This window comes from Salmo salar, chromosome 16 (assembly GCF_965601325.2).
Source record: "Salmo salar chromosome 16, fSalSal1, whole genome shotgun sequence".
Taxonomy (NCBI): domain Eukaryota; kingdom Metazoa; phylum Chordata; class Actinopteri; order Salmoniformes; family Salmonidae; genus Salmo; species Salmo salar.
In genome coordinates, this window is record NC_138306.1 from 88537717 (window position 1) to 88553513 (window position 15797).

Here is a 15797-nt window from a genome sequence, read left to right on the forward strand (position 1 = left end):
TTGTGAAGGAGGATTGAGTCAGTAGTTTATTTAATAGTGTCTGGTGTACAAAGAATCAGGGTAGTTTATAGTGAACTAAAACGGACACTATCATTCATGTACGACAACATACCATATGCTTCTAGTCTACTTCTCATCACTCAGGAGAAAAGTGCAAAGTCATAGAATCTTGTTCTTAAATAAATGTTAATTCCAGTTAACATGAGCTTCAGTCAGCAACATGAATCTCACATCTCAATTGGCACCCTAGTCCCTATATAGTGCACTACTTTTGTAGGGAATAGGGTGCCACAATGGAATCCTCAGTTAGCAGGGTGTGAGTTAAGACATGCTACATGTATACATTAACTATCTAGCTACATGTATACATTCAGGGCTGGTTTCCCCCAATGCAGATGAACACCAATGCTGGACTAAAAGTCATGTTTACTTCCTGCATCTCTACAGTGCACTGTGCAGCCACCATTTGATGAATGATATCCAGCGATGTCAGTCATTAGGTCTACGTCAGTCTGGTAAACTCACCTGATGTGTCCGCTGCTGTCTGATCATCTCGGCTTTCTGCTAAATGTCACTTACTGCCAAACCACATCGCATCTGAGCGGATTCCATGTTTTCATGTCCATTCACTAAATATTTTTATTTCATGTGACTTTCATACAGTAATGATAATAGTGTAATAGCCAAAAGGTTTCATTGGCATCTTTGTTGTTAACTACTGTGATTCTCATGTTTAACCGGTACGGCGTACCCCCACAGCATAGTTATTCATTTACCGGTACTCCTAACACCTTATTTTCATCCCTAGTAGTACTACATAGCTACATGGTAGTCTACATAGCTACATGGTAGTCTACATGGTAGTTATGCTAAAGAGTACACAACAGTCTAGGACACTGTCCCAACAGTGAGGGATAGGCTCCGAGGAGAGGAGACCATTAAGGAGTGTTGGGACCCAGCCCGGAATGTGCAGTGTGTTTGATTGACAGGTCAGGAGGATGGGGTCAGGACTCCTCAGCGATGATGCGCGCTCGACACCTCTCCCGGAGCTTGGTGATGGTTGCCATGGAGAGGCTTCCGGGTTCTGTGAAGATTTTCTGGGAAAGCAGCAAGACAAAGGATTACAGAGGGATGAACAGAGATTATTATGGTGTACAGCTAACCTTGTGGGGACACACAATTTAGTCCCACTTAAAATCCTATTTTCCCTAACTGTAACCCGTACTCTTACCCTAACCTAAACCCCCGTAGAAATAGCATTTCACCTTGTGGGACTAACAAAATGTCCCCAGTTGGTCAACTTTTTGTTTGTTTGCTATTCCACAAGAATAGTTAAAACACATCCACACACACACATTCATTTCAGTGTGTGTGTGTGTGTACCTGCATGAAGGTGTGGCAGTCCTCTATAAAAGGCCCTCTGGTCATGTGTTTGAAGCTGTCACAGACGTCAGGCAGGGAACCGGCCTGTTGGACCTCAGCCTGCTGGTTCCTTATCAACGTCAGAGCCACACGGAACAGTATCTTAGAACCCTCGTAGAACAGACAGTCCCAGATACGCAGAACCGTCTGAGGACGAGAACCAAGGAGAGAGACGAGAGAGTCAGGCTTAAATGGGCCGCAGGACAGTCGGGCTCAATGGGCCGCAGGACAGTCGGGCTCAATGGGCCGCAGGACAGTCGGGCTCAATGGGCCGCAGGACAGTCGGGCTCAATGGGCCGCAGGACAGTCGGGCTCAATGGGCCGCAGGACAGTCGGGCTCAATGGGCCGCAGGACAGTCGGGCTCAATGGGCCGCAGGACAGTCGGGCTCAATGGGCCGCAGGACAGTCGGGCTCAATGGGCCGCAGGACAGTCGGGCTCAATGGGCCGCAGGACAGTCGGGCTCAATGGGCCGCAGGACAGTCGGGCTCAATGGGCCGCAGGACAGTCGGGCTCAATGGGCCGCAGGACAGTCGGGCTCAATGGGCCGCAGGACAGTCGGGTTTAATGGGCCGCAGGACAGTCGGGTTTAATGGGCCGCAGGACAGTCGGGCTTAATGGGCCGCAGGACAGTCGGGCTTAATGGGCCGCAGGACAGGTCATCAAGCTGAGATGGTACAGTGACACTAGGCATGGTGATGAAATATGTAAAGATTGATCTTCATTATGCTGTCTCATTCTTCCCTTCCTGCTGCTCCAGGACACAGCCCTGGACTTAGTTCAGCTCAGCAGACTGATCTCCTGACACACAGAACACATCCTGCCCTGTAAACCTGATTCAGTCCTGTGGTGGGGCTGTGCCATTCTGCCCTGTAAACCTGATTCAGTCCTGTGGTGGGGCTGAGTGCCATTCTGCCCTGTAAACCTGATTCAGTCCTGTAAACCTGATTCAGTCCTGTGGTGGGGCTGAGTCCCATTCTGCCCTGTAAACCTGATTCAGTCCTGTAAACCTGATTCAGTCCTGTGGTGGGGCTGAGTCCCATTCTGCCCTGTAAACCTGATTCAGTCCTGTGGTGGGGCCGAGTGCCATTCTGCCCTGTAAACCTGATTCAGTCCTGTGGTGGGGCCGAGTCCCATTCTGCCCTGTAAACCTGATTCAGTCCTGTGGTGGGGCCGAGTGCCATTCTGCCCTGTAAACCTGATTCAGTCCTGTGGTGGGGCCGAGTGCCATTCTGCCCTGTAAACCTGATTCAGTCCTGTGGTGGGGCTGAGTGCCATTCTGCCCTGTAAACCTGATTCAGTCCTGTGGTGGGGCTGAGTGCCATTCTGCCCTGTAAACCTGATTCAGTCCTGTGGTGGGGCCGAGTCCCATTCTGCCCTGTAAACCTGATTCAGTCCTGTGGTGGGGCCGAGTCCCATTCTGCCCTGTAAACCTGATTCAGTCCTGTGGTGGGGCCGAGTCCCATTCTGCCCTGTAAACCTGATTCAGTCCTGTGGTGGGGCCGAGTGCCATTCTGCCCTGTAAACCTGATTCAGTCCTGTGGTGGGGCCGAGTGCCATTCTGCCCTGTAAACCTGATTCAGTCCTGTGGTGGGGCCGAGTGCCATTCTGCCCTGTAAACCTGATTCAGTCCTGTGGTGGGGCCGAGTGCCATTCTGCCCTGTAAACCTGATTCAGTCCTGTGGTGGGGCCGAGTCCCATTCTGCCCTGTAAACCTGATTCAGTCCTGTGGTGGGGCCGAGTCCCATTCTGCCCTGTAAACCTGATTCAGTCCTGTGGTGGGGCCGAGTCCCATTCTGCCCTGTAAACCTGATTCAGTCCTGTGGTGGGGCCGAGTCCCATTCTGCCCTGTAAACCTGATTCAGTCCTGTGGTGGGGCCGAGTGCCATTCTGCCCTGTAAACCTGATTCAGTCCTGTGGTGGGGCCGAGTCCCATTCTGCCCTGTAAACCTGATTCAGTCCTGTGGTGGGGCCGAGTCCCATTCTGCCCTGTAAACCTGATTCAGTCCTGTGCTGGGGCCGAGTCCCATTCTGCCCTGTAAACCTGATTCAGTCCTGTGGTGGGGCCGAGTGCCATTCTGCCCTGTAAACCTGATTCAGTCCTGTGGTGGGGCTGAGTCTCTGATAAAGCTCAGCACTGATAAAACATTATTTAATAGCCCTTCTACAACAGATCACTGACCCAAACCTGACTGGGTGTTTACATGTTCAATAGTTACATCAACTTAGTAATAGTACTCCAACAACAACGAAGATTTGGCCAAAGTTCTCTCCTTGCTTTTCAACCCCCCCATCCCCCCCCCCCCCCCCCATCCCCCCCATCCCCCTCACCTCTACAGGCAGGACGTCTATGTAGAGACAGATGAACCACCTGGAGACCACCAGGGTCCACATGACGTTGTGTTGCCCCATGGCCTGCCACACAACTGGGGCTTTGGTCCTCACAAGCTCCCCTAAAACCTCCTGGTCCATCTTCAGCCCCAGCATGGCCGGGGTGTAGTAGTCTGGACAGGAGACAGACAGGACACAACTTAGTATCAACAGTCCCTTCCATTACACGGTTGCTTTTTTACTGTCTTCAAGGGACAGCGCGCACACACACACACCTCAAAGATATGAGCCCTGAACTCAGTGACGAATGTGATCTCAGATCAAATCCACCTGTTTGTCAGAGTGGAGCCCGACTATGGCAGAACAGGAAGTGAGGTAGTGGGTTGGGGCGTGATTTAATTTCCTGTGTGACATCATCGGATTACCCCCTCCGTGTGACGGGACATGGTTCTTAACGAGGCTCAGACCATGTGACCTCCACTGGGTTATACATAGACCCACTACCCACCTGGTAGTATCCTGCTCAGTAGAGTGTCCATCAGCCAGAATGATTTCTCCTCATCTTTAGTGATGATGATGAGGTACCCAGCGATGAAGTTCATGCCCTGAAGACAAGACAGTTTAAATACATATGAATATTACATTTCAGCCACAATAAATGGTTAATAGTTATGCAACAGTGTTTAAGGTGATGTCTGTAGGTTGTAGACATCCTCTCCTTGACAGCTTAGTGAGGGACACAAGCCATTCTAATTCAACAGCCCTCTCTCTCCCTCTCTCCCTGCTAATACAGCCTGTTGCTAAGAGGAAGAGAGAACAGGTCTGTATTCTGGAAAATTAGTTCAGAGAGGGAGACATGAACAGAGATACACAAGAGTCCCAAATGGAACCCTATTCGCTATATAGTGCACTACTTTAGACCAGGGCCCTATATAGTGCACTATTTTTGACCAGGGCCCATGGCACCCTATTCCCTATATAGTGTACTACATTTGACCAGGGCCCATGGCACCCTATTCTCTAGTAACTATTGGAATTGATGTGATTTAATGTGTCTTTGATGGTCAAAAAGACAGGCTAATAAACAGAGAAGCAGACAATACGAGAGACAGACAGACTAATAAACAGAGAGACAGACAGGCTAATAAACAGAGAAGCAGACAATACGAGAGACAGACAGACTAATAAACAGAGAAGCAGACAATACGAGAGAGACAGACAGACTAATAAACAGAGAAGCAGACAATACGAGAGAGACAGACAGACTAATAAACAGAGAAGCAGACAATACGAGAGAGACAGACAGGCTAATAAACAGAGAAGCAGACAATACGAGAGAGACAGACAGGCTAATAAACAGAGAAGCAGACAATACGAGAGAGACAGACAGGCTAATAAACAGAGAAGCAGACAATACGAGAGACAGACAGACTAATAAACAGAGAAGCAGACAGGCTAATAAACAGAGAAGCAGACAGGCTAATAAACAGAGAAGCAGACAGGCTAATAAACAGAGAAGCAGACAATACGAGAGAGACAGACAGACTAATAAACAGAGAAGCAGACAATACGAGAGACAGACAGACTAATAAACAGAGAAGCAGACAATACGAGAGAGACAGACAGGCTAATAAACAGAGAAGCAGACAATACGAGAGAGACAGACAGACTAATAAACAGAGAAGCAGACAGGCTAATAAACAGAGAAGCAGACAGGCTAATAAACAGAGAAGCAGACAGGCTAATAAACAGAGAAGCAGACAGGCTAATAAACAGAGAAGCAGACAATACGAGAGAGACAGACAGACTAATAAACAGAGAAGCAGACAGGCTAATAAACAGAGAAGCAGACAGGCTAATAAACAGAGAAGCAGACAGACTAATAAACAGAGAAGCAGACAGGCTAATAAACAGAGAAGCAGACAGGCTAATAAACAGAGAAGCAGACAGGCTAATAAACAGAGAAGCAGACAGGCTAATAAACAGAGAAGCAGACAGACTAATAAACAGAGAAGCAGACAGACTAATAAACAGAGAAGCAGACAATACGAGAGAGACAGACTAATAAACAGAGAAGCAGACAATACGAGAGAGACAGACAGACTAATAAACAGAGAAGCAGACAATACGAGAGAGACAGACAGGCTAATAAACAGAGAAACAGACAGACTAATAAACAGAGAAGCAGACAGGCTAATAAACAGAGAAGCAGACAGGCTAATAAACAGAGAAGCAGACAGGCTAATAAACAGAGAAGCAGACAGGCTAATAAACAGAGAAGCAGACAATACGAGAGAGACAGACAGACTAATAAACAGAGAAGCAGACAGGCTAATAAACAGAGAAGCAGACAGGCTAATAAACAGAGAAGCAGACAGACTAATAAACAGAGAAGCAGACAATACGAGAGACAGACAGGCTAATAAACAGAGAAGCAGACAATACGAGAGAGACAGACAGACTAATAAACAGAGAAGCAGACAGGCTAATAAACAGAGAAGCAGACAGGCTAATAAACAGAGAAGCAGACAGGCTAATAAACAGAGAAGCAGACAGACTAATAAACAGAGAAGCAGACAGACTAATAAACAGAGAAGCAGACAGACTAATAAACAGAGAAGCAGACAATACGAGAGAGACAGACTAATAAACAGAGAAGCAGACAATACGAGAGAGACAGACAGGCTAATAAACAGAGAAGCAGACAGGCTAATAAACAGAGAAGCAGACAGGCTAATAAACAGAGAAGCAGACAGGCTAATAAACAGAGAAGCAGACAGGCTAATAAACAGAGAAGCAGACAGGCTAATAAACAGAGAAGCAGACAATACGAGAGAGACAGACAGACTAATAAACAGAGAAGCAGACAGGCTAATAAACAGAGAAGCAGACAGGCTAATAAACAGAGAAGCAGACAATACGAGAGAGACAGACTAATAAACAGAGAAGCAGACAATACGAGAGACAGACAGGCTAATAAACAGAGAAGCAGACAGACTAATAAACAGAGAAGCAGACAATACGAGAGAGACAGACTAATAAACAGAGAAGCAGACAATACGAGAGACAGACAGACTAATAAATAGAGAAGCAGACAGACTAATAAACAGAGAAGCAGACAATACGAGAGACAGACAGGCTAATAAACAGAGAAGCAGACAATACGAGAGACAGACAGACTAATAAATAGAGAAGCAGACAGGCTAATAAACAGAGAAGCAGACAATACGAGAGACAGACAGACTAATAAATAGAGAAGCAGACAATACGAGAGAGACAGACAGACTAATAAACAGAGAAGCAGACAATACGAGAGACAGACAGACTAATAAACAGAGAAGCAGACAGACTAATAAACAGAGAAGCAGACAGACTAATAAACAGAGAAGCAGACAGACTAATAAACAGAGAAGCAGACAGACTAATAAACAGAGAAGCAGACAGACTAATAAACAGAGAAGCAGACAGACTAATAAACAGAGAAGCAGACAATACGAGAGAGACAGACAGACTAATAAACAGAGAAGCAGACAATACGAGAGACAGACAGACTAATAAATAGAGAAGCAGACAATACGAGAGACAGACAGACTAATAAATAGAGAAGCAGACAGACTAATAAACAGAGAAGCAGACAGACTAATAAACAGAGAAGCAGACAGACTAATAAACAGAGAAGCAGACAATACGAGAGAGAGACAGAGAGGACTGACTCTCCACACACCAAACCTTCAACCATAATGCTGCTTCTTTGCATTGCAAAAGGCTGAAAATCTCCCTATCAAATCACACACAACCACACACACAGTAGCCTTGTCTATTCGACATGCCATTCCAACTATAGAATTCCCATTTAGGAACAAAAGCTGATTGAATGATCGAGGAAGGGTTGGGATTCCTGAAAAGGCTAGCAGATAATGCCAGGACCAGCCACAGGGGGCACTGTGAACACAGTGCAGTAGCAGTGGGGCTGAGAAACAATAGAACTGTGTTTCCCACCTCCAGTCTTCCAGGACCCCCTGATCCAACTCAATCAGGTGTGCTGGTCCGGGGCTACAACAATAATGTGTACTGTTGGGGGTACTGGAGGACTGGAGTTGGGCACCACTGGAGTAGAGGACTGGAGTTGGGCACCACTGGAGTAGAGGACTGGAGTTGGGCACCACTGGAGTAGAGGACTGGAGTTGGGCACCACTGGAGTAGAGGACTGGAGTTGGGCACCACTGGAGTAGAGGACTGGAGTTGGGCACCACTGGAGTAGAGGACTGGAGTTGGGCACCACTGGAGTAGAGGACTGGAGTTGGGCACCACTGGAGTAGAGGACTGGAGTTGGGCACCACTGGAGTAGAGGACTGGAGTTGGGAACCACTGGAGTAGAGGACTGGAGTTGGGAACCACTGGAGTAGAGGACTGGAGTTGGGCACCACTGGAGTAGAGGACCGGAGTTGGGAACCACTGGAGTAGAGGACCGGAGTTGGGAACCACCGGAGTAGAGGACCGGAGTTGGGAACCACCGGAGTAGAGGACTGGAGTTGGGAACCACCGGAGTAGAGGACTGGAGTTGGGAACCACCGGAGTAGAGGACTGGAGTTGGGAACCACCGGAGTAGAGGACTGGAGTTGGGAACCACCGGAGTAGAGGACTGGAGTTGGGAACCACTGGAGTAGAGGACTGGAGTTGGGCACCACTGGAGTAGAGGACTGGAGTTGGGAACCACTGGAGTAGAGGACTGGAGTTGGGCACCACTGGAGTAGAGGACTGGAGTTGGGCACCACTGGAGTAGAGGACTGGAGTTGGGCACCACTGGAGTAGAGGACCGGAGTTGGGAACCACTGGAGTAGAGGACTGGAGTTGGGAACCACTGGAGTAGAGGACTGGAGTTGGGAACCACTGGAGTAGAGGACTGGAGTTGGGAACCAGTGACTAAGCCTGTAAAGTGGAATCTGAGGCTGCCTGTGGGCTCTGGTCTAAAGTAGTGCACTATATAGGGAATAGGGTGCCATTTGGGATGCAGTAAATAACGGTCAGGTGTAACAGGATAAACGTACTTGACAGTAGCCCACAGCTGGGTTGTGGTGTCCGTACGCTAGCAGCACGTTGTACAGGGTTTTCTGGAGACATGGGTTGGACGTCTTGCGGAACTGGACGTTGTCAGGAAAGGTTCTGTTCAGGTCTGCCAGGGAGGGAGGGATGGAGGTGGTTAGAATCACCACCAAAAATAACCTGCTGCCAACTCCACAAACATCTCTAACCCTTTCAGCTATTTGTCAAAGCCGAGTACATACAGAGAGAAATATCTCAGAGCTCAAGCTCCCATGTTCAGGTCTATATCAGCTAACCCGTGATGATCTATATCAGCTAACCCGTGACGGTCTATATCAGCTAACCCGTGACGGTCTATATCAGCTAACCTGTTCAGGTGTATATCAGCTAACCCGTGACGATCTATATCAGCTAACCCGTGATGATCTATATCAGCTAACCCGTGACGATCTATATCAGCTAACCTGTTCAGGTGTATATCAGCTAACCCGTGACGATCTATATCAGCTAACCTGTTCAGGTGTATATCAGCTAACCCGTGACGATCTATATCAGCTAACCTGTTCAGGTGTATATCAGCTAACCCGTGACGATCTATATCAGCTAACCCGTGACGATCTATATCAGCTAACCCGTGACGATCTATATCAGCTAACCCGTGACGATCTATATCAGCTAACCCGTGACGATCTATATCAGCTAACCCGTGACGATCTATATCAGCTAACCCGTGACGATCTATATCAGCTAACCCGTGACGATCTATATCAGCTAACCCGTGACGATCTATATCAGCTAACCCGTGACGATCTATATCAGCTAACCCGTGATGATCTATATCAGCTAACCTGTTCAGGTGTATATCAGCTAACCCGTGACGATCTTTATCAGCTAACCTGTTCAGGTGTATATCAGCTAACCCGTGATGATCTATATCAGCTAACCTGTTCAGGTGTATATCAGCTAACCCGTGACGATCTATATCAGCTAACCCGTGACAATCTATATCAGCTAACCCGTGACGATCTATATCAGCTAACCCGTGACGATCTATATCAGCTAACCCGTGACGATCTATATCAGCTAACCTGTTCAGGTGTATATCAGCTAACCCGTGACGATCTTTATCAGCTAACCCGTGACGATCTATATCAGCTAACCCGTGACGATCTATATCAGCTAACCCGTGACGATCTATATCAGCTAACCTGTTCAGGTGTATATCAGCTAACCCGTGATGATCTATATTAGCTAACCTGTTCAGGTGTATATCAGCTAACCCGTGACGATCTCTATCAGCTAACCTGTTCAGGTGTATATCAGCTAACCCGTGATGATCTATATCAGCTAACCCGTTCAGGTGTATATCAGCTAACCCGTGACGATCTATATCAGCTAACCCGTGACGATCTATATCAGCTAACCCGTGACGATCTATATCAGCTAACCCGTGACGATCTATATCAGCTAACCCGTGACGATCTATATCAGCTAACCCGTGACGATCTATATCAGCTAACCCGTGACGATCTATATCAGCTAACCCGTGACGATCTATATCAGCTAACCCGTGACGATCTATATCAGCTAACCTGTTCAGGTGTATATCAGCTAACCCGTGACGATCTATATCAGCTAACCCGTGATGATCTATATCAGCTAACCCGTGATGATCTATATCAGCTAACCTGTTCAGGTGTATATCAGCTAACCTGTGATGATCTATATCAGCTAACCCGTGATGATCTATATCAGCTAACCCGTGATGATCTATATCAGCTAACCCGTGATGATCTATATCAGCTAACCCGTGATGATCTATATCAGCTAACCCGTGATGATCTATATCACCTAACCCGTGATGATCTATATCAGCTAACCCGTGATGATCTATATCAGCTAACCCGTGATGATCTATATCAGCTAACCCGTGATGATCTATATCAGCTAACCCGTGATGATCTATATCAGCTAACCCGTGATGATCTATATTAGCTAACCCTTGATGATCTATATCAGCTAACCTGTTCAGGTGTATATCAGCTAACCCGTGATGATCTATATTAGCTAACCCGTGATGATCTATATTAGCTAACCTGTTCAGGTGTATATCTGCTAACCTGTGATGATCTATATCAGCTAACCCGTGATGATCTATATTAGCTAACCCGTGATGATCTATATCAGCTAACCCGTGATGATCTATATTAGCTAACCCGTGATGATCTATATTAGCTAACCTGTTCAGGTGTATATCAGCTAACCCGTGATGATCTATATCAGCTAACCTGTTCAGGTGTATATCTGCTAACCTGTGATGATCTATATCAGCTAACCCGTGATGATCTATATCAGCTAACCTGTTCAGGTGTATATCTGCTAACCTGTGATGATCTATATCAGCTAACCCGTGATGATCTATATCAGCTAACCTGTTCAGGTGTATATCTGCTAACCTGTGATGATCTATATTAGCTAACCCGTGATGATCTATATTAGCTAACCTGTGCGTATGGAGTCTACCAGCTTGGGGTCATGCTGTTGCTTCGTAGTGTCCAGTAGAGAGTGATAGTAGCCTGGGTTCCTCTCCAGGTGCTCCTGGGCCCCGCTGGCTGACATCCAGATCAACCCTCGGTGCTCGTTGGGCACGCCCTTACGCACATACCGCTTCACTGTGGGAGTGCTTCATGAGTCAGTGATGCAACTTAAGTCTATTTTTCGCTCTCACACACACCCCCAAGAAGCAGCATGAACAAAAACACTGATTTGACGTGAACACCTGCCAAATGTATAAGCTGGAAGTGGAAGCCAAAGTATTTTCCATTTGTTTACTCCAATTGGGGGGAGGGGTGGTAGGGTTAAGGGAAAATAATCGAAACATTTTTTTTTTTTTTAAATAACATATTTACAAAACAACATTTAAAAAAAAAATTAAATACAGTACCAGTTAAACCTTTGGACACACCTACTCATTCAAGGGTTTCTCTTTATTTTGACTATTTTCTACATTGTAGAATAACAGTGAAGACATAACTATGAAATATCACATTTGGAATCGTGTAGTAACCAAAAAAAGTCTCAAACAAATGAAAATATATTTTATACTTGAGATTCTTCAAAGTAGAAAAGTTGAATCTTTGCCTTGAGGACAGCATTGCACACTCTTGGCAGTCTCTCAACCAGCCTGGTTAGAGAAGAGAAGACAATGCTTCTACTAGTCAAGACTCAATCTCACAGACACAAACATGACTCGAGTTGTGCTACCGCGGTAACCTCCCGCCCTTAACTGGGGCAGGTGAACATTTTTGTCTAATCTGTGATATTTTGGTTAAAAGACTTGGAATACAAAAAATATAATGAAACAAAATACCACATTACTTCTTAGATGTATTGTTTTAGAAACATTACAATGTATACTCATCAGTTTTTTGGTGTTTTGTTAGTTTCATTTTAGCAGAAAACAATATTTTTGCTGGTAAAAAATATCTACCTGCCACTAAAAAGTGTATTTTATGCTCTGATGAAGTCCCACTCACCCTTGATGCTCTTCTCCAGCCGTCCCGGGCCCTGCAACAGCTTGGACCATCTGATGGACCTCCTGGTGAGCACGGCCAGGTACTCTGACATCAACTCCTCATACGACTCATAGTCAAAGTCCTCCAACCGCTCAAAGCCATACGGGTCCACACTGAAACAGAGTCACAGCCATACGGGTCCACACTGAAACAGAGTCACAGCCATACGGGTCCACACTGAAACAGAGTCACAGCCATACGGGTCCACACTGAAACAGAGTCACAGCCATACGGGTCCACACTGAAACAGAGTCACAGCCATACGGGCCCACACTGAAACAGAGTCACAGCCATACGGGCCCACACTGAAACAGAGTCACAGCCATACGGGCCCACACTGAAACAGAGTCACAGCCATACGGGCCCACACTGAAACAGAGTCACAGCCATACGGGCCCACACTGAAACAGAGTCACAGCCATACGGGTCCACACTGAAACAGAGTCACAGCCATACGGGCCCACACTGAAACAGAGTCACAGCCATACGGACTCTAGCTAGCAGGAGTGAGAAACTAAGTCAATCTAAAGGGAATAGTGAGTGACGAGCGTAGTGAGACTGGTTTTTCCAGAGGACTAGATTTAATAAGAGCAATGATATCATGTGGATTAGTGACCTAATGGGATTTTCCCACTGTAGCTGGGTGAATACTGAAAGGTGGTTGCATAAGACCACACTATGGAAAGGAGGAGCAAGAGGAAAGGAAGAAGGAGAGGAAGAATGAGGAAAGGAGGAGAGGAAAGGAAGAAGGCAAGGAGAGGAAGAATGAGGAAAGGAGGAGAGGAAAGGAAGAAGGCGAGGAGAGGAAAGGAAGAGGAAAGGAGGAGAGGAAAGGAAGAAGGCGAGGAGAGGAAAGGAAGAGGAAAGGAGGAGAGGAAAGGAAGAAGGCGAGGAGAGGAAGAATGAGCCCTGAGAGGCCACCAAGGTTATTATTGTAAACTAAAATCATGAAAAAAAGTTTGAAACTAAGAAACGATTATATTTTACTCCAAAACTATTATAAATAAAAATATATGTTTAAATCATGATGTATGTTAACTAATAGAAATAAAAACTAATATAAAAACACTAAACTATAATAACCTTGGGGGCCACAATGCGTACCCGATCATGTAGAAATATACAACCGAGAAAAAAAGTCTGAACTTCTCAGTGCAAAGCTGTGTTGAAGTAAGTAGCGTAGGCCTACTGTTTTGGTTGGGAACTTTCCTAGCCAGCAATGTTCATCGACTGCACTGTGTTTCAATGTTCACAACAGCGGAGGACTCCTGTGCGTAGCACAACACGTGTGACTAGCTACTAAAACGTGTAGTCTCCATGGTGGTGTGACTAGTTACTAAAACGTGTAGTCTCCATGGTGGTGTGACTAGCTACTAAAACGTGTAGTCTCCATGGTGGTGTGACTAGCTACTAAAACGTGTAGTCTACTAAAACGTGTCGTCTCCATGGTGGGGGACGGGGTGTCGGGTGGAGGTTCCCAGGCAGTTTGGAATAGTGCACATGCCATTACGAAGGACTGAGTCCAACAGTCCTCGCATTCTCAACACAACTAGCTAGCTAACTACTGTATGAGGTAACTTTGCAAAACACAAGTACAACCAAGCAACACCTGCCATGGTTTGTCGCTAGCCAGCTTGACTAGTTAGCGTTGGCCATTTTCTTTACATAACTCTCCCTAAAATGGTTTAACTTTTGTGTAACGCTAAGAAGATTCAATTGTCAGGTGTATGGTGGTAGGGACGGGCAAAACTATGCGAAGCTTCTTGGCCAGCTAGTTTGTTAAGTTGCTGGCTATAAAGAGTGGCTACCTGTGAACTCTCTCTCTGGCGCTGCTGCCGCTGGGAGGACAGATGATAGTGGAGTTCAGGCTTCGAAGTTGAGGCGAGCGAACCCTGTTCTCTTTCATGGTTTTCTTTTCCATGAGTGAAGACAGATATATTCCAGATATGCCGTGGAAATATGGCCTTAACGTTTAGTTAATTTCAGTAGGCTATTCTGTAGTCCAAAAGTTGAAACGATATCGCTGCTCTCTCCATGAAGCGAGTCCCACAACTGCAAATCCCAGGCGTGGACTCGGATGGCGACCAGGGACAGGAGGAGTCTCTCGATGTCCCAGACAGTCAAACAGGGATTTGTATTGACCCACCCGAGGCACAAGCTAATTTACCTGGAAGAGGAGAGTAAAGTGTCTCGATCTTTCATCCTAACTGGAAGAGAGAAACCCGTTTATGCACCTGGGTTTTTTATTTTGGTGGCTGAAACTGGAGAACAACCGCAACAACAATGTTAAACGCGATCGGCTGACTCCACAGCGTGTCGAAACATGGTCCATCATTAATAAATATGTAGAAATGTCTATGAATCCGCCGGGTGGTTTGTTACCATGTTCTCCAAGGTAGACTGCGTGAGCTCCGCTTAGCCTCGGGGCACCTGTCAATCAAGCATGAGCGGGAAATAGAACCGCCCTCTCATAAATATTCTAGGTACGCAACTCCAAAACGATCTGCGATGAAATAATTAACCTATTCAATTATATATAATCACATCTCATTTTCTTAAATTAATCTTCGTTATATAGTTGGTTTACAAAATGTCCACAATGCCACGTCATGATAACGGAATGGGGGAAACCCTTCTGATGCTTACCTTAAGCCACTCCCCCTGACAGGTGATTTTTACAGTAGATGACGTCATGCATCACACATGCCATGACAAAATCCTTGTAAAAAAAATCAATGTTAAGTTTCTAAAATGTATATTTGAAGTAGCTACAACTTCAAATTAATATTAATCTAAGGACTTTAAGGACATATCCTTATACACAGTTTTTTTCCAGAAACGAATGTGTGTGTATGCATGTGTGTTTGAGCATAACCCATCAATAAAAGTGCACATCGTCCATTTCTTAGCATAAAATAGTGTGTTTAGGGCTGTTTTTCCAACCGTCAGTGAAAGGCGACTGGTGTGAATAGTATGAGATAAGTGGCTTATTTCCCCAGGTTATAGTCCATGTCTGTAGCCAAAACACTGGCAGTGAGGGCACATTTACTGTGTGGGGGTAGTAGAACATCTAGCTGGCACACAAACAACCTGTGTGTGGTGTGTGGGTGTATCTGGGACCTTGGAAATATTCCAGAAAAAAATTAACCCTCTGGTGTCAACATTTGAACAAAGATTCTCTTGTAAACTTCATTGATACATGTAGTGGCCAAATATGTCCCTAATTTCTGAGATTATTCTAATGACATTAAATGAAATGTATGGTGCCTTAGTTCTGGTTTACTTGTGATAATGACAATAGTCACGAGCCTTAGGGAGAGTACAGATACGCCAAGGTCAGTAGAGCTAACTCAAACAGGCTAATGAATGAAAGGTTGATTAGAAGGGAACAGTAAAACTGTTTCAGATTGATCACAACGTCAACAAT

General features: G+C 45.9%; 1 protein-coding gene across 2 annotated transcripts; it reads right to left on the reverse strand.

Moving 5' to 3' along the window:
• Positions 1-14973, reverse strand: LOC106574934 (growth hormone-regulated TBC protein 1-A). Of its 2 annotated transcripts, XM_082963165.1 has the most exons (8): positions 14179-14970; positions 12332-12483; positions 11300-11467; positions 8801-8925; positions 4261-4357; positions 3753-3925; positions 1384-1569; positions 1-1097 (listed from the first exon to the last, which is right to left on the reverse strand). In XM_082963165.1, the coding sequence occupies exons 1-8, from the start codon at positions 14289-14291 to the stop codon at positions 1005-1007; spliced, it is 1107 nt and encodes a 368-aa protein (XP_082819291.1). In that variant the 5' UTR covers positions 14292-14970; the 3' UTR covers positions 1-1004. The 2 variants fall into 2 exon arrangements, with proteins under 2 accessions (XP_082819291.1, XP_082819292.1); XM_082963166.1 differs by lacking the exon at positions 1384-1569 and having other exon boundaries at positions 14179-14973.
• Positions 14974-15797: the final 824 nt, after the last annotated feature.